This window comes from Phyllobates terribilis, unplaced genomic scaffold, assembly GCF_046119375.1.
Source record: "Phyllobates terribilis strain yellow unplaced genomic scaffold, ASM4611937v1 Scaffold_3__8_contigs__length_932513732, whole genome shotgun sequence".
Taxonomy (NCBI): domain Eukaryota; kingdom Metazoa; phylum Chordata; class Amphibia; order Anura; family Dendrobatidae; genus Phyllobates; species Phyllobates terribilis.
The window spans coordinates 519576853-519595665 of NW_027362763.1; the positions used below are offsets into that span (position 1 = coordinate 519576853).

Sequence of the window (18813 nt, forward strand, 5' to 3'; positions counted from 1 at the left end):
ATTTTCAGTGCTTTTTTAGGCTGACAGGACCTGTGGACAAAAGGTCAGGTGACCCAGATGACATCACAGGTCCTTCTGCACGTCTATGTTGCAACTTGTGATTGGTCAATATCAAAACGGAGGCAGAAGTACACGCCCCTCCCCTCCCCCCAGTGAAAAATATCTAACTACACCCAATTGGACTTAGCTAAAGTTAACTCCCTACCAACAATTTTTTTTTGCTAATATTTCCGCAATGAAGAGGCAAAATTAAACAAAAAATGACATGTCCGGTTGAACGTGAAACATTTGGTGAAGTCTACATTGCAAAACCTCAGAAATTTACTATAGTCTGCATCGGCCAATCTTGAGTCAAGAACATGTAGAATATGTGATTACCCTGAAGCCCCATTTACAAAAATAGTACCAAGATCACGAAATAGAAAAAGTGCTGGTCAGACTGTACATATCAGACTTCAGGCCTACAGCAGAGAGACATCTGTGTACCAGGAAACCTATAGCTGTAAGCTGTAACATTTCCACAGGCTTCTATTGTGCAGAAGATAATCAAGTGTTTCCTTTAAATTCTGAAGATTTATTATTTTAGGGAGTTGAAGAGAATGGATTGAGACATGTTCATGGTAGGGTATAAACTTGGTAACAGGCACAATATTTTCACAGGTAAGCTACACCATTCATAGGTTAAAAAAAAAAAAAAAAAAAAGAGGCTTCTTTACCTTGTTGGTCATGTAGTAAATGGACAGTAAACCATCTTTCCATTTACTAAAAATGTCTCTAAAGTGATTAAAAGTGCTTAAAACATAAAGGAAACAATTGTGCGCACCACAACTGAGAATACAGACCACACTATCTGTAGAGTAAATCATCACTGATGCAGCAGCCAGACACACTACACATGTCCTCAGGGATGAAATCTACAGAATGATCTAATGTAGCACACACCACTAGTAGTAATAAACTGTATAAAAGAGAACAAACAATGCAGTCCATCACATACCATCAATGGGCCATCAGCACACGGGAAGGCACAAGGAAGAGGAGAGGAAGAACTGATTATTACCTACTGCATACATGTTTTCCGTATGGACTTTCCCCTTTACTGCTATCCGCAGGCTGGAGCTCACCGACTGCTGGGCAGTCACTCCGACTCTGAACTAGCCAAAGCTAAGCCACTAGAAGTTGAATGGGAAGCTTAATGAACTAGGCAGACCCCACCCAAGCTCTAACATTGCTGGAGACAGAGGAGGAGGAAGAGAGCATTCATACAAGTTCACAATTCACCCAAAACAGCGCACTACTCGGACATTAGTCCATTTAATCACTTTCATGAAGCTAATGGCACGGTCTGCTTGCTCTGATGGATGGATGGAGGACTTGCTGCTATGGAATAACACACACAACACATATGTGGAGTGATTTCAGCAAACATTCCTCACGAAGGCTGACTTCAGAGCAGAAAAATTATTAACTCCAAGGATTCTAATCATTTCGGCCTTTAAAGCTACTGACCAAACCAGGCAATACTTCCTAAAGACATTAAACATTTAATTACAGTCATAGAGATAGAAAATATGTGCACGATAGTCACTAAAGGGTATTTACAGTAGATGTGGCTTGGCTACAGTGCAAACCTTTTAAAGGTAACTCATCACACTAAAAAACACTAAGAGGCGGTGTATAGAGGGCCATTTCAGGCAAATCCATGTATAGCAGCAGAATTATAAAATACTAGATGGAGGCCCGATGCTATCGCATCGGGAGGGCGGTAATGTCACGATGGGGGCAGGCTTTGCAGCGATGAGAATCTCTCTCCCCTCATGTGCTCACCCACCTATCCACTCTCTCTTTCCCCTGTCTGTGCTCTCTTCTTTGACCTGTCTACCCCATGTGCTATCCCTCTTGTCTGCTGTCTCTCTCCTTCCTGTGCTGTTCTCCCCTCATGTGCTGTCCCATTTGAGCTGTCTCCCCCCGTGCTCTGTCTCTCTCCGCCATCTGCTGTCTTCTCCTCTTTGACCTGTGTACCCCAGTGCTCTACCCCTTGTCTGCTGTCTCTCTCCCCCCTGTGCTCTGTCTCTCCGCCATCTGCTGTCTTCTCCTCTTTGACCTGTGTACCCCATGTGCTCTACCCCTTGTCTGCTCTCTCTCTCCACCCCTGTGCTGTCTTCTTCCCTCATGTGTTCTCTCGTTTGAGCTGTCTCTCCCCACTCAGTAAATCAGACTGCCACCATCTTTGCACAGGCAGATAGCGGCGGTCACATTAAAACTGCGCATGCGCTCCTCCTGTACAAAGATGGCGGCGGTCAGTGAATCACTCGGCTGATCCCGGTGTACGGCGTGTTCGAGACGGTGTTCCGCTGGTGGTAAAGCGCAAGAGGCTGGTAGCGCCAGCAGTTTCCATATTGAGACACCCATCACTTGGGTCGTCGACGAACTTCCGCCGCTTGGAATTCTGGGATCCGGACACATCTGGACAGAACAGGATGTGAAGACATTACAATGTAAGTATATTATAGATCATCTGCCATCTGCAATTGACCAGAAGGTATTTCTTCTGCAGGGAACTGTTCTGCAATCTAAACAACCACCAATTCAGACTTGCTAGACATCTCTGCAGATAACAGTGGAAGACATAGGACACATCAGATGTTAATGTGTCTCTCACCCCTATATAACAGTATAAGAATGTCAAAACAGATGTCAAGTCCCGTTTAAAGGGAATCTGTTAGCAGTTTTTTTGCTACCTCATCTGAAAGCAGTATGATGTAGGCAAAGAGAAGCTGAATCCAATGATATATCACTTAGATTACTGGGTGCAGCAATTCTGACAGAGTTTTTAGATTCAGCAATACAGCAGAGGTCAGGAAGCTAACCCCACCCACATAAGACTCTGTATATACAATGTCCATAGACAGTGAGCTGCCTATCACAGGAGGGGGCGTGTTAGACTAGCATGCACAGTGCTGCTGTGTCCAGCAATGATAAGCAGCACGGTGGCGCAGTGGTTAGCACTGTAGCTTTGCAGCGCTGGGGTCCTGGGTTCAAATCCCACCAAGGACAACATCTGCAAGGAGTTTGTATGTTCTCCCCGTGTTTGCGTGGGTTTCCTCCGGGTTCTCCGGTTTCCTCCCACACTCCAAAGACATACTGATAGGGAATCTAGATTGCGAGCCCCGATGGGGACAGCGACGATAATGTATGTAAAGCGCTGCGGAATATGTTAGCGCTATATAAAAAATAAAGATTATTATTATTAGCACCTGCTGCTAAAACAATCATTGCAAGTAAACAGAACCACAGAGCTTGATAAGAGAGGCATTGCAAAAATATCTGTAACATCGGCATGGAGGAACTTATCCTAAAAGGAGCTTATCACAAGCATGAATGTAGCACTGCAAATAAAATTGTATTTTTTCTAAAAAGAAAAAAAAAAAAAAGGTCTCAGAAGATTTACATTTTTCCCAACTGCTGTAGCAAAGTGGCCCATGGACCTCTGATCAAACGCAATTTTTTTTTCTGTAGCAGACAGACATTAGAGCAGAGAAGCAATTAAAGAAGTGTGCCATTACGTTTATAATGAATGACCTATTCTTTGGATAGAATTCAAACATAAGGGCGGATCTGCAGTACTCGGCAGTGTCCACTACACAACTGGCTAAGCTGTGCTGTTCAGCTCCGCAACTGCTAACATCCGGCAGCACCAAGATCAGCCGATCAGTGGGTGTATTGGACCCGCATCGATCTGATACTTAGGACTTTTCCATAGGATGGGTTATTGACATACAGTGGTGGCCAAAAGTATTGGCACCCCTGCAATTCTGTCAGATAATACTCAGTTTCTTCCTGAAAATGATTGCAATCACAAATTCTTTGGTATTATTATCTTCATTTAATTTGCTTGCAAGGAAAAAACACAAAAGAGAATGAAGCAAAAATCAAATCATTGATCATTTCACACAAAACTCCAAAAATGGGCCAGATAAAAGTATTGGCACCCTCAGCCTAATACTTGGTTGCACAACCTTTAGCCAAAATAACTGCGAACAACCGCTTCCGGTAACCATCAATGAGTTTCTTACAATGCTCTGCTGGAATTGTAGACCATTCTTCTTTGGCAAACTGCTCCAGGTCCCTGATATTTGAAGGGTGCCTTCTCCAAACTGCCATTTTGAGATCTCTCCACAGGTGTTCTATGGGATTCAGGTCTGGACTCATTGCTGGCCACCTTAGAAGTCTCCAGTGCTTTCTCTCAAACCATTTTATAGTGCTTTTGGAAGTGTGTTTTGGGTCATTGTCCTGCTGGAAGACCCATGACCTCTGAGGGAGACCCAGCTTTCTCACACTGGGCCCTATATTATGCTGCAAAATTTGTTGGTAGTCTTCAGACTTCATAATGCCATGCACACGGTCAAGCAGTCCAGTGCCAGAGGCAGCAAAGCAACGAAAAACATCAGGGAACCTCAGCCATGTTTGACTGTAGGGACCGTGTTCTTTTCTTTGAATGCCTCTTTTTTTTTCCTGTACACTCTATGTTGATGCTTTTTCCCAAAAAGCTTTACTTTTGTCTCATCTGACCAGAGAACATTCTTCCAAAACGTTTTAGGCTTTCTCAGGTAAGTTTTGGCAAACTCCAGCCTGGCTTTTTTATGTTTCGGGGTAAGTAGTGGAGTCTTTCTGGGTATCCTACCATACAGTCCCTTTTCATTCAGACGCCGACGAATAGTACGGGTTGACACTGTTGTACCCTCGGACTGAAGGGCAGCTTGAACTTGTTTGGATGTTAGTCGAGGTTCTTTATCCACCATCCGCACAATCTTGCGTTGAAATCTCTCGTCAATTTTTCTTTTCCGCCCACATCTAGGGAGGTTAGCCACAGTGCCATGGGCTTTAAACTTCTTGATGACACTGCGCACGGAAGACACAGGAACATTCAGGTCTTTGGAGATGGACTTGTAGCCTTGAGATTGCTCATGCTTCCTCACAATTTGGTTTCTCAAGTCCTCAGACAGTTCTTTGGTCTTCTTTCTTTTCTCCATGCTCAATGTGGTACACACAAGGACACAGGACAGAGGTTGAGTCAACTTTAATCCATGTTAACTGGCGGCAAGTGTGATTTAGTTATTGCCAACACCTGTTAGGTGCCACAGGTAAGTTACAGGTGCAGTTAATTACACGAATTAGAGAAGCATCACTTGATTTTTCAAACAGTGCCAATACTTTTGTCCACCCCCTTTTTTAGGTTTGGTGTGTAATTATATCCAATTTGGCTTTAGGACAATTTTTTTGTGTTTTCTCATTGAAGACAAATTAAATGAAGATAATAATACCAAAGAATTTGTGATTGCAACCATTTTCAGGAAGAAACTGAGTATTATCTGACAGAATTGCAGGGGTGCCAATACTTTTGGCCACCACTGTAGAAGTAGTGGAGCAACCCTTTAAAAATAATTTGTTATGCAAGTGCAAAGGCAGCTTACATGCAATAAGAATAATAATAACAATAATAAAAGAGGTTGTCCCAACAAGACAGCTCCTTCCTATACTGAAGTCAGGGACCAAGCTCTGATAGTTATTTTTTGGATAAAGAGAAGTATTTAGAGGAAAAAAAGACATGTCAAGAAAGTAGAACTCAGTAGATAGACTAATTTCACAAATGCTTTAATTAGACTGCAAACATTTAGAAAAAACTGTGGGATTTCTATAAAATACATATAATAATCACCTTAATAATCCAGGTTGTTGTAGTCAAGTGTATTGTATTTGCATACGTTTCTTCACTCTTTCGCTGTGGAGAGAAAAAACAAAAAAAAACAATTTAATTTAGATCAAAATTATATTAAAGAGAAAAAGTGGATGCATACAAAGCTCAGATGCATAGTGGTAGACCATACAAACTGACAGAGCTGGGCACAGGAGTCCATAAATCACTAGCTTCCGAGGTACGCTGTACTAACATCTGCACAAGAACTAGGCGTATGGTACGTCATGAAATAGGCTTCCATGGTTAGGCCAATGCACAGAAGCCCAAGATCCCAATCTATTATGACAAATGATGACTTGAGTAGTGCAAAGCACCACCACTACACTCAAGGATAGGTGAAACTCATTCTCTTGCCAAGTATAAAAAGGCCATCTACCAGATTGTAGAGTGCTTCTATAAAATTAGGTGTGGGAATGATGATTATGGAGCCTAAGTTTGGGTTATGTGAATTATTTCCAGCAACGTGTAGTGTTAAAGGGGAAGTCTAGCAGAACAAAACTAAGTTATATTGCGATTGCAATGACCTATAGCGGCACTTCCTAATATACTTTACCTTTCAAACGTGCCCCAGTTTCAGCACCCCACTTGCTTTGCCAACAGCTTCACTTCTAGATCTGGCTGACTGGCTCATTTCTTTCTCAGAAAAAAATCCTAGCTGATGCCAAGACAGAAGGAAGCCAGTCAGCTCTCGCTTATCTAGCATACAAATATTCTAAGGCATTGCACAAACATAGTTATCACTCATTTATACATACATGATGTATCAGAACACTGTGACTAATGAATACATGAACTTCAATATTGGTTTAAACGTTAAAAATGTCATGTACTTAATTAGCGGTTTTTGATCAAAAAGCACAAAAGCCATCCAACCACATCAAGGTGACCTTTTAATATGGATGATTCCTATCTCTCTGTGACAAACCAGCCTCATGTGAGCTGGGAGTGAAAAGGAAACCAGGCATAGCTCGCGATAAAAATATTATGTGGGATAGATGGGTGGATAAGCATGCTGGGCCATGGAGGGGGCTACACACTCCGATATGTAATACACAAAAAAGAATAAATAGGGCCCGCACATGTGCACACATACTCTATGTGGCCAATATACAAACATATACATACACTATGTATCAGCACTCTGCGGCTCAGGAATACATGAACTTCAATATTGCTGTAAACGTTAAAAACGTAAGGTACTTAGCATTTTTTTTATTTTTTATCAAAGAGTGCAAAAGCCATCCAACCACAACAACCTTTTAATTTGGATGCTCCATAGCCACTAAAACATTTTTAATGTTTGCAGCAATATTGGCGTTCATGTATTCATTAGTCACAGTGTGCTGACGCATCATGTGTGTATATGTTTGCATATTGGCCACATAGCGTATTTGTGCATGGTTATCGCTCACTGTCCCCAGAGGTGTTCACAATCTAAATTCCCTTATAGAGTGTGGAAAGAAATCCATACAAACATGGGGAGAACATACAAGTTCCTTGCAAATTTTGTCCTTGGTAAGATTTGAAACCACTGAGCCACCATGGTCTTTCCTGTGTCATAGCCAAGCCAGAAGTGAGGCTACAAGAGGGCAGTGAAACCAGGGCTACATGGTATGTCTGAAAGATAAAGTATATAAAGTGCTAATCTAAAACATTAAAAACAAAATAAAATATATTCTATTTGTTCAGGTGGACATTCTCTTTAGGGCTCACTAACACTGGCGTATGTTCTTTCATGCGAGAGAATCAGGCCGATTATGCTAATGACACTCGGCTCAAACTGTGTCAGAGCTTGATCCGATTCTCTCGGAGAGAATCATACCACAGGTGCGGAGAAGGTGGAGAAATTAATCTCTCCATCACTCCATAGTCTCTGTGAGCGTACATCGAATCAGCATGAGAAAATAATCGCTGATGTGCACTGCCCCATAGTATAACATTGGGCTGAGTGTTCTCCAGTAAAACATCAGATAGCACTCGGCCGTGTTATACTGCTGTGTACTACTGAGAAAGAAGAATGGTAATTTCACACTGTAAGGCTATGTGCCCACGATGCAGAAATGTTCCAGATTTTTCCTGAGCGTTTCTGCATCTCCCTGGCAGAAAAAACGCATGCGGATTGTACATGCGGATTGTACATGCGGATTGTACATGCGGATTGTACATGCGGATTGTACATGCGGATTGTACATGCGGATTGTACATGCGTCTTTCCTGCCAGGGACATGCAGATATGAAGCATTCTTCACTTGCATTTCCGCATGCGGATTGTACATGCGGATTGTACATGCGGATTGTACATGCGGATTGTACATGCGGATTGTACATGCGGATTGTACATGCGGATTGTACATGCGGATTGTACATGCGGATTGTACATGCGGATTGTACATGCGGATTGTACATGCGGATTGTACATGCGGATTGTACATGCGGATTGTACATGCATTTTTCCTGCCAGGGACATGTGGATGTGAAGCGTTCTTCACTTGCATTTCCGCATGCGGGTTGACAAGCGCTTTCCAAGCAATTTTAGCATCACTTGGAAAGTGCTTGACAACTTGGTCACACTATATAAATCCATGCAACCGGCATGGATTTATATAGTGTGACCCCAGAGAATGTCAAAAAATAAAAAATAAATCTATACTTACCATCTGATGGCCCCCGGTGTCTTGCTTCACCGTCCCGGCTGCCGGCAGACCGCGTTACACTGAAGGACCTGCCGACGTCAGCGTCGCTTGACCCGTCACATGACCTCAGAGCAGGTCCTTCAGTCCATCGCGAACTGCCGGCATGAGAGGAGGAGTGCATCGGGGGAAGCCAGAAGCTAAGTATATATTTATTTTTTATTTTATTCTTTTTTTTCCAGTTTTCCATGGTACCCAGGTCCGGAGGAGAGTCTCCTCTCCGCCACACCTGGGTACCATCCGCACATTGAACGCATGGAATGCGCATCTACATATACAGTGATGCGTAATCCATGCATTCTAATGCAAGTCAATGGCGGAGAAAATGCAGCGCCTCCGCAAAATAATTGGTAGTGCTGCGTTTTTTTCCGCAATAATCCGCAGCGGAAATTTCTGCAGCATGTGCACAGTACATGCGGATTATCATTGGGAAACATGGCAGACCTTCTACCATTCGTTTTTTAAGCGTTTCTGCAGCGTTTTTACCGCTGCGGAAACGCTTAAAAACCGCATAGTGGGCACACAGCCTAAGAATTGTGTACTGGAGGTATCATAGCAGCTAGTCTCCACCCACTAGGTCAGAGACAATAAAAATGATAGGTATAGCCTGCACATGGTGAAAAATAAGTTGAATAATGACAAGAAACAGAGTTCTCACACACAGACACACATGCTTATTTTGAAAAGTTACTTAAAATGACTAGTACTTTAAATATGGAAAATAATTTTTCGGAATTTCTGCAACTGAAAATTTGTTCACTGCAATTAAATCAAACGATGTATCACTTAGTTTACTGGGTCATTAGTTGTGACACAGTTCTTAAATGTAGCATAGCTGAGATAGCTGACTGACCAGATCAGGCTCTCTATGTACATAGTCTATTGACAGTGAACGGCTTATCAAAGCAGGGGGTGTGGTCGGACTACCAGTCTCCTTGAGCATCAGACCTAGCTGTTAGGCTGTGTGCCCATGATGCAATTCCGCTGCAGAAACTCTTAAAAAACGCATGGTAGAAGGCCTGCCATGTTCCCCAATGATAATCCGCATGTACTGTGCACATGCTGCAGAAATTTCCGCTGCGGATTATCATTGCGGAAAAAAATCGCAGCACTACCAATTATTTTGCGGCAGTGCTGTGTTTTTGCCGCCATTGACTTGCATAGATTACGCATCACTGTATATGTAGATGCGCATTCCACACGTTCTAATGTGCGGATGGTACCCAGGTCTAGAGGACAGGAGACTTTCCTCCGGACCCGGGTACCATAAAACCTGTAAAAAAAAAAAAAAAAAAGAATAAAATAAAAAAATATACATTATACTTACCTTTTGATGACCCCCGATGTGCTTGTCTTTGCTTGCCGGCAGATCACGGTGGACTCAAGGACCTGCCATGACGTCATTTAGTCATGTGACGGGTCACGCGACCGCTGACGTCGGAAGGTCCTTCAGTGTACCGCGAGCTGCCGGCAAGCCAGGACGGATTGAATAAAGACTCCAGGGGCCATCAGACGGTAAGTATATACAGTGCCTACAAGTAGTATTCAACCCCCTGCAGATTTAGCTGGTTTGATAAGATGCAAATAAGTTAGAGCCTTCAAACTGCAAACGAGAGTAGGTTTTATGAACAGAAGCATAAATCTTACAAACCAAAAAGTTATGTTGCTCAGTTGAATTTTATTAAATTTTAAACATAAAAGTGTGGGTCAATTATTATTCAACCCCTATGTTTAATATTTTGTGGAATAACCCTTGTTTGCAATTACAGCTAATAATCGTCTTTTATAAGACCTGATCAGGCCGGCACAGGTCTGTGGAGTTATCTTGGCCCACTCCTCCATGCAGATCTTCTCCAAGTTATCTAGGTTCTTTGGGTGTCTCATGTGGACTTTATTCTTGAGCTCCTTCCACAAGTTTTCAATTGGGTTAAGGTCAGGAGACTGACTAGGCCACTCCAACACCTTGACTTTTTCCCTCTTGAACCAGGCCTTGGTTTTCTTGGCTGTGTGCTTTGGGTCGTTGTCTTGTTGGAAGATGAAATTACGACCCATCTTAAGATCCTTGATGGAGGAGCGGAGGTTCTTGGCCAAAATCTCAAGGTAGGCCGTGCTATCCATCTTCCCATGGATGCGGACCAGATGGCCAGGCCCCTTGGCTGAGAAACAGCCCCACAGCATGATGCTGCCACCACCATGCTTGACTGTAGGGATGGTACTCTTGGGGTCGTATGCAGTGCCATCCAGTCTCCAAACGTCACGTGTGTGGTTGGCACCAAAGATCTCGATCTTGGTCTCATCAGACCATAGAACCTTGAACCAGTCTGTCTCAGAGTCCTCCAAGTGATCATGAGCAAACTGTAGACGAGCCTTGACATGACGCTTTGAAAGTAAAGGTACCTTAAGGGCTCGTCTGGAACGGAGACCATTGCGGTAGAGTACGTTACTTATGGTATTGACTGAAACCAATGTCCCCACTGCCATGAGATCTTCCCGGAGCTCCTTACTTGTTGTCCTTGGGTTAGCCTTGACTCTTCGGACAAGCCTGGCCTCGGCACGGGAGGACACTTTCAAAGGCTGTCCAGGCCGTGGAAGGCTAACAGTAGTTCCATAAGCCTTCCACTTACGGATGATGCTCCCAACAGTGGAGACAGGTAGGCCCAACTCCTTGGAAAGGGTTTTGTACCCCTTGCCAGCCTTGTGACCCTCCACGATCTTGTCTCTGATGGCCTTGGAATGCTCCTTTGTCTTTCCCATGTTGACCATGTCTGAGTGCTGTTCACAAGTTTGGGGAGGGTCTTAAATAGTCAGAAAAGGCTGGCAAAAGAGATCTTTAATCCACACATGTGAAGCTCATTATTCTTGGTGCCTGAACTACTTCTTAATACTTTAGGGGGACCAAACAGAATTCTTGTGGTTTGAGGGGTTGAATAATAAATGACACTCTGAATTAACTTTTTACGTTTAAAAAAAATAAATAAATAAAAAAAACAAAAACAAAATTTGCTGCAGTGCATTTCCCACTTCCAGGCTGATCTACAGTACAAATGTCACAATGCCAAGTTAATTCCGCATGTGTCAACCAGCTAAATCTGCAGGGGGTTGAATACTACTTGTAGGCACTGTATTTATTTTTTTATTTTTTAATATTCTTTACGGTCACACTATATAAATTCATGCCGTTTGCATGGATTTATATAGTGTGACCAAGTTGTCAAGCACTTTCCAAGTGATGCTAAAATCGCTTGGAAAGCGCTTGTCAACCCGCATGCAGAAATGCATGTGAAGAACGCTTCACTTCCGCATGTCCCTGGCAGGAAAAATGCATGTACAATCCGCATGTACAATCCGCATGCGTTTCTTCTGCCAGGGAGATGCAGAAACGCTCAGGAAAAATCCGGAGCATTTCTGCATAGTGGGCACATAGCCTGAATGTCCAAATGATAAAACCTTCATTGTACGTGAACAGCACACAGTTTAATAAATGACATCACTGAATTCAATGTTTCATCTCCTGCTGTCTTCAGATTACAAAGCAAAAACCTGTTGGTAGATTCCCTTTAAAGTAACATCTAGTCAATTTGCTAATGAACAAATATTTACAAAAAAAAAAGCTAGAATTTAAAAAGGTAAAGATGGAGGTGAGTGAATCCAACCTTACTCAATAATGGTACTTTCCACAACAGAATCTTGGATACTATTTTTATATTGCAAATTTATTCTGTGTAGACATACCATTAGAGTATTTTTCTTTTGAAGAGGAGGACAAATCAAACGTGGATTGCAACAGGAATCCATTTTGATTTCTGATGAGGTTTCCAGATGTGAGGGTATGTGCACACAGCATCTTTTTCTGATTGTGATGTTAGCGGAAGTAATTCACAGCTGCAATTAAAAGGAATCAGTCATCAAGTTTGAGTTCCCCCATCTGAGAGCACCTTGAGTAAGGGGCAGAGACCCTGATTCCAGGGGTGTATCACTTACTTTACTAGATACTAAAAACTGTATTCTCTGCTGTAGATCTACCACTTCTCTAAATGCGGAGCTCTGCATAACCCAGTCAACACCAGTGATGGACAGCTTTCTGTACACGGTGCATAAGCAGAAAGCTGACAGTCATGAGGGATGTGGTTGGACTACCTTGTAGCAGGCCATGTAGTGAGTCCTATAGTAACAGACTCCGAATATAAAATCACTTTTTTTTTCTTATCTAAAAAAAGACACTAAGCAGACTAGAAAGTGATACAATGCAGGAATCAGGGTCTCTGCCCCACATTATGCTGCTCTCAGGTTGGGTAGCAAAAACCTGGCAGTAGATTCTCTTTAAGTGGAGCAAGATTGAGTCACCAGATGATGACTGGGTGACACAGCCAGCATCTGACAGGTATAGTTTAGGCTCAGCTCCATACATGGGAACAAGTCATATGTCCATAAGCAGTTAAAAGTAATTTAGGAATTTAAGGGGTTTTTTTGTCTTTTCCTGGAGGAAATGATTTGGCAAGTATGTAGTAATAATCATATTTTACCATTATCAAGTTTACTCTTTTTCCAATGATCTCTGGAAACCTTTCCATTATGAGAAACGTTTTTTACTTGTGCCCTTGTGACATAATGGCATGGTGACAAACAAGACCAATAGGTCAGCTGTGAGGGAAACAATTACTTTCATGATATAAATCACACAAAATATGTTCTGTCTTGACACGTGCCCTTTTTGTGTAAATGGCAGTGTTTGTCTCGGCGCAGTTGGCTGAAGGCTGAAAACACTCAGGATGAGGACGATCTTTGGAGCGGGTACCTTCAGCACAACAAGCAAAGTGGATGGAAAGGTCAGAAAGAAATTCTCTTCATACTGGGCTACAGCATCTGTGTGGAATGTCAACATCGCTGCGGAGATGAACAATGCTGGATACTCTAGGGACAGGAAGAGGTCTTCTCCATGACTGTCATTTCACAGCAAGTTCTTAAAGGCACACTTACAAAAAAATACATAAATATCCATTTATCCTGTACATCAAGTTTGATTCTACAATACCCTTGAAACAGCACTGTTAACGCCACAATTCAGACAAACCGCTTTCCACATTTGTTCTTAATTTGAACAATATAATCTGCACTTTAAGATACAAAAATGAAATTTAGCTTGAAGGACTTAAAATGAAGAAAGCCAGATTACAGTGTGTCAATGACTAAAAACATTGCTTTATCTACTGCATCTCTTCTAGACCTGTCAATGATTAGCTTCTTGTTTTCAGTTCTAGGTATTCATGAGCTCCGTCTATCCACACCCCCTCCATCAGCTTTCTGCCTATGCACAGTGTAAACAGGAAACTGCCAGTCAATGGCAGGGACAGAGATAGCCACAGTACTACATACTGAGCAAAAGTTTGGACACATCTGTTCATGCAGTGGTTTTCCTTGTTCTTTTTGGAATGTGCACATTATACAGTGGCATGTAAAAGTGTGGGCAACCCTGGTCAAAATGACTTCTATGGTAACAGTTAAGCAAGCTGAAGATGAAATGGTCTCTAAAAGGCCTAAAGTTAAAAATGACAGTTCCTTTGTATTTTAGGCAAAAAAAAATTAAATACAAAGTATTTTTTTACATTTTAAAAATTACAAAGTAAAATGGGCAGATGCAAAAGTTTTGGCACCCTGCATGATTAGTACCTAGTAACACCTTTTTTTGAAAGTATCACAGCTTGTAAACACTATTTGTAGCCAGCCAAGAGTCTTTCAATTCTTGTTTGAGGGATTTTCCTCCATTCTTCCTTGGAAATTCCTCCAGTTCTGGGAGATTCTTGGGTCGTCTTGCATGCACTGCTATTTTGAGGTCTAGCCACAGATTTTCAATGATGTTCAGATCAGGGGACTGTGAGGGCCATTGTAAACCCTTCAGCTTGCGCCTTTTAAGGTAGGCCATTGTGGATTTCTACATGATTTTAGATGTTCTTTTGCATACTTCTGACGCTGAATTATATGGTGAGTATGCAGGAGAGGTTTTATTCTGATGACTCTTACATGAAGGCCATATTTGTAAAGGTGTCTCTGAACAGTAGAACAATGTACCACAACTAGTAAGTCTGCTATAATCTTTCTGAAGGTCTTTTGCAGTCAAGCAGGGGGGTTCTGATTTGCCTCTAGCAATCCTATGAGCAGCACTGACTGAAAATTAGGTTGGTCTTCTAGACTTTATTTTGACCTCCACTGTTCCTGTTAATTGCCATTTAATTACATTTTTAAATGAGGAAAGGGCAACTTAAAAACACTTTGCTACCTTCTTATGGCCTAGTCCTGATTTGTGGGCCTCCACCATTTTCAGAGTGTAGGCAGCTGCTTAGAAGAACCCATGGCTGCTGTTTTTTGGCACAGGGTTAGAGGAGGCTGGGTTTTTATAAAGCTGCGGAATTTGCATCACCTGGCCTTTCCCAATGATTATAGTGAACAAGCCATAATTCTAGAAGAATAGTTAAGGTCTGAAACGTTGGTCAAAGTTATCTGAGCACACAAATTTACAAGGGTGCCCAAACTTTTACATCAGCCCATTTTTCTGTTTGTAATTTTTAAAATGTAAAAAAATTACTAAGGTCTAAGGGGTAACGTTTCTCCTTATGGAGAGTGACACACCAGCTCTGGCACATCAAGGTAAGGAGGCTTATTAGCCATGCAATGCTCCTCTGGGAAATTTAATATGCAAATTGCCTCTTCAGAGAAAAAGAGGACTTGTTCTCTATAGCGCCACCTATTGGAAGCAGCAATCCTACAAGTCACAATCAACCCTTTAACGAGTCGTGATGAGGGCCAACAGGCCGAAACACCGTGTCTGCAAATTAAGAGATTCTGATTGGGCTTTTATCCCAAGTCATTGCACGACTCGTTAAAGAGTTGATTGTGACTTGTAGGATTGCTACTTCCAATAGGTGGCGCTATAGAGTACAAGTCCTCTTTTCCTCTGAAGAGGCAATTTGCATAAAAAAATTACCATCATTTTTTCCCCTAAAACACAAAGGAAATGTTTCATTTTTAACTTGAGCCCTTTTAGAGATCATTTCATCTTCAACTTACTTAACTGTTCACAATAACAGTAATTTTGACCATAAGTGCCCAAACTTTTACATGACACTAGATTTAAACATAAGTCAGCAAAACTACAGAGGTACACATATGGAAAGAAGGAATAAAAAAAACATGCGTGGAACAAAACACATTGTGTGTTACGCCTTCAATTAAGCAAAGTACACCCCTTACACTGATAACATCTTCATACCCCCATAGTATTTTCTCAATGTAGTCACTTGAAATGGCTTTCCTACAGTCTTGAAGGTGTTCCCAGAGGTGCTGAGGACTTGGTGATAGCTTTGCCTTCACACCGCAGTCTCACTTATTACAAACCATTTTACTCCTTGTTAACATGGGTGTCCACCCTCTTGGTTTTGCTGCCTTCAGTCTGAATCTACAAAGTGCACATTCCAATAAGAACAAGGAAAACCACTACATGAAGGGTGTCCAAACTTTTGAACGGTATTGTACAAGGAGCTCATCACCAAGAGTGGATACCACGGTTCACCTCGCACTCTTGCTGGGCAATCCGCACACTGATGAAGTCTGAAACTGACCGTAACGTTTGTGTTCTATTGGATTGCTATTCTACATTTAAGTAATTTTTTATCTTCACCATCCTGAGTGCCAAGTCTCTTACATTTAGAACAGATGCAGCAGATAAAACAGTGTTTTAAGCAATAGTAACTGTGCCTGACAAGACTATTAACTTTAAAGGAGTCTGTGTGGTTTTGTCATGGTGTTCATCTTTTCCTGGGATGGGAGAAAAAAAATTCTCTCACATGTGACAGTGGCGGAATCTGCAATAGTGTCTCCAGGGCAAATGTGAATTCAGCTTAATTGTGAACCATAAGTCTTAAAAGCGTACCTGTCAGTTGAGGTGTCTTTTCAGAATATGCTGTCATGTATGCACATAGGAATAACACTATTTCTAGCCATTACAAGACTTGTACCCTGAATTTTTCACCAGTTTTGACCTCTGAAGGCTATAGTTTATTCTGTTCTAGTGGGTGAAGAACAGCTCCTAGCTTCCATACATAGCACACATAGAGATGAGAGATTTCTGCTCCTGTCTCTACGTACGCCGCATCTACATAGACAGTAGAAGCACGGAGGACATCATACAGCAGTACTGAGCTGTGCAGCTGTGAATCCACCAGCGAGAAGAAGCAAAACACTTACTATAGAGCTGCAGACCAGTCTCTCTGACACACTCGTGCTGGTCCTCCTCCCTGCTCTGCAAAGATTGCAATGGGCAACTATAATCTGATCCTTCAGTGTGCTGGAAGTCCATTTTGTTTTGATCAAGACAGATTTTAGCAGTGTTTCACAGTGGATGATATATTCAGGATGCAGGGGAAGGAGACAAAATGGCTCATAAATGGAGAAAGAAGCTTGTTTCTCTGATAAGATGTTACAACTATTGATTTTCTTGATGCAATTAAATAAGATCAAAATTGACTTAATAAAGGAAAGATTACAATGGCTGGATTTGATGATAATTTATTCAGTATATATAAATCTAAAATTTAGCGCGTTTGCTCAGTATTGTGATAAAAAAAACAAACAAAGCAAACTATGTTATTCGAAGCAGCTAAATCTCTGAACACAAGTTGTATGTAGTTTGCAACTCAACCTAAATGCTGGAGCTAAGCCTCCAACACAACCTGTGAAAATTAATTTATGCCAAATATGTAAGCAGTTTTCATAGGTGCACGTGGCCCAATGACTAGGGGTGTGGCATACTAAACAGCTTGTCCCATCTTGGTAGGATTTCTAACTTGTTCATTTCCAAAGTTCTGCTCTCGATCATATAATGTCTATATACCATAACAAATAAGAGGTAAGTACATATATGCCTCTATTAAGATCTAATTTTATGAACAAACTAAAAAAAAATTATTCGGTCATGAAATGGTTTTCAGAAGCCAAAAGCTCAAACCTGATTCTATACATTACAATTTCAGAGGTAGAGTATGGGCTTGTTCACATGCTGCATTTTTGATGCAGTGTTTCACAAAACCATCAAAGTGAATGAGGTTTCTGAAATCTCAAGCAAGTGCTGCTTATATTTTCCTTGCAGATTTGAAACAGGGAAATCGCTGTGGGACAGACAGGCGCGGGGATTTAGCAAGTAAGCAAAAAGTCTCACTTTATGCAATATCCGCCCCCCATTGGCGCAGTGGGTGAATAAGTCATCAAAACCCCATTAAGCCATGTAATTGAATATTATTTCAGTGGTGTGAGAAATGAGAAGAAAAGAACGTTTCTCAGTTGTCCTCGTATACCCTCAGACGTAGCCATGAAAAGTAACTACCTGTGTAATAGGGAGGAAAACCCATTTCTATGAAATAATAGCACTGGTCACAGTAAGTTAGTGGAACACAGCAATCACAGTTTGATGGTCTCATTTAACAGTGCATGCTGGGAGGGGGACACAATACTGCAATTAAAATCTGCACACATGAATGACCTGGAATGAAAGGAGGACCATGGAGCTCTGGCAGATTATGGGGAAATAATTGCACCCACTGTTACAGGTCTTCTAAACAAACTCACATTTCCCATATTAAGCAAAACTAGTGACAAACAATGTACAGTCATGGCCAAAAGTATTGAGAATGACACCAAAATTATATTTTCACATGATCTGCTGTCCTCTGGTTTTTATTAGTGTTTGTCTGATGTTTATATCACATACAGAAATATAATTGCAAACATATTATGAGTACCAATAGGTTATATTGACAGTTAGAATGAGTTAATGCAGCAAGTCAATATTTGCAGTGTTGTTCCTTCGTCTTCAAGACCTCTGTAATTCTCCCTTGCATGCTCTCAATCAACTTTTGGACCAAATCCTGACTGATAGCAGTCCATTCTTGCATAATCAATGCTTGCATTTTGCCAGAATTTGTTGGTTTTTGTTTGTCCACCAGTCTCTTGATGATTGACCACAAGTTCTCAATGGGATTAAGATCTGGGGAGTTTCCAGCCCATGGACCCAAAATCTCTATGTTTTGTTCCATGAGCCATTTAGTTATCACCTTTGCTTTATGGCAAGGTGCTCCATCATGCTGGAAAAGGCATTGTTGGGCGCCAAACTGCTCTTGGATGGTTGGGAGAAGTTGCTCTTGGAGGACATTCTGGTACCATTCTTTATTCATGGTTGTGTTTTTAGGCAAGACTGTGAGTGAGCCGATTCCCTTGGCTGAGAAGCAACCCCATACATGAATGGTTTCAGGATGCTTTACAGTTGGCATGAGACAAGACTGGTGGTAGCGCTCACCTCTTCTTCTCCGAATAAGCTGT

General features: G+C 41.8%; 1 protein-coding gene across 20 annotated transcripts in view; it reads right to left on the minus strand.

Moving 5' to 3' along the window:
• Nucleotides 1–18813, minus strand: part of EPB41L2 (erythrocyte membrane protein band 4.1 like 2) — a 178286-nt gene that overhangs the window by 129159 nt on the left and 30314 nt on the right. For 8 of the 20 annotated variants that reach the window (XM_073671232.1, XM_073671235.1, XM_073671240.1 and 5 more), the window contains exon 1: nt 1061–1212. The exons of 1 other annotated variant lie outside the window; for it this stretch is intronic. In XM_073671232.1, coding sequence (XP_073527333.1) covers nt 1061–1073 — 13 coding nt within the window. In that variant the 5' untranslated portion in view covers nt 1074–1212. Of the gene's footprint in view, nt 1–997; nt 1213–5719; nt 5783–18813 lie in introns of those variants that run through there. 11 more of the 20 variants (XM_073671245.1, XM_073671244.1, XM_073671242.1 and 8 more) reach the window with 5 other exon arrangements.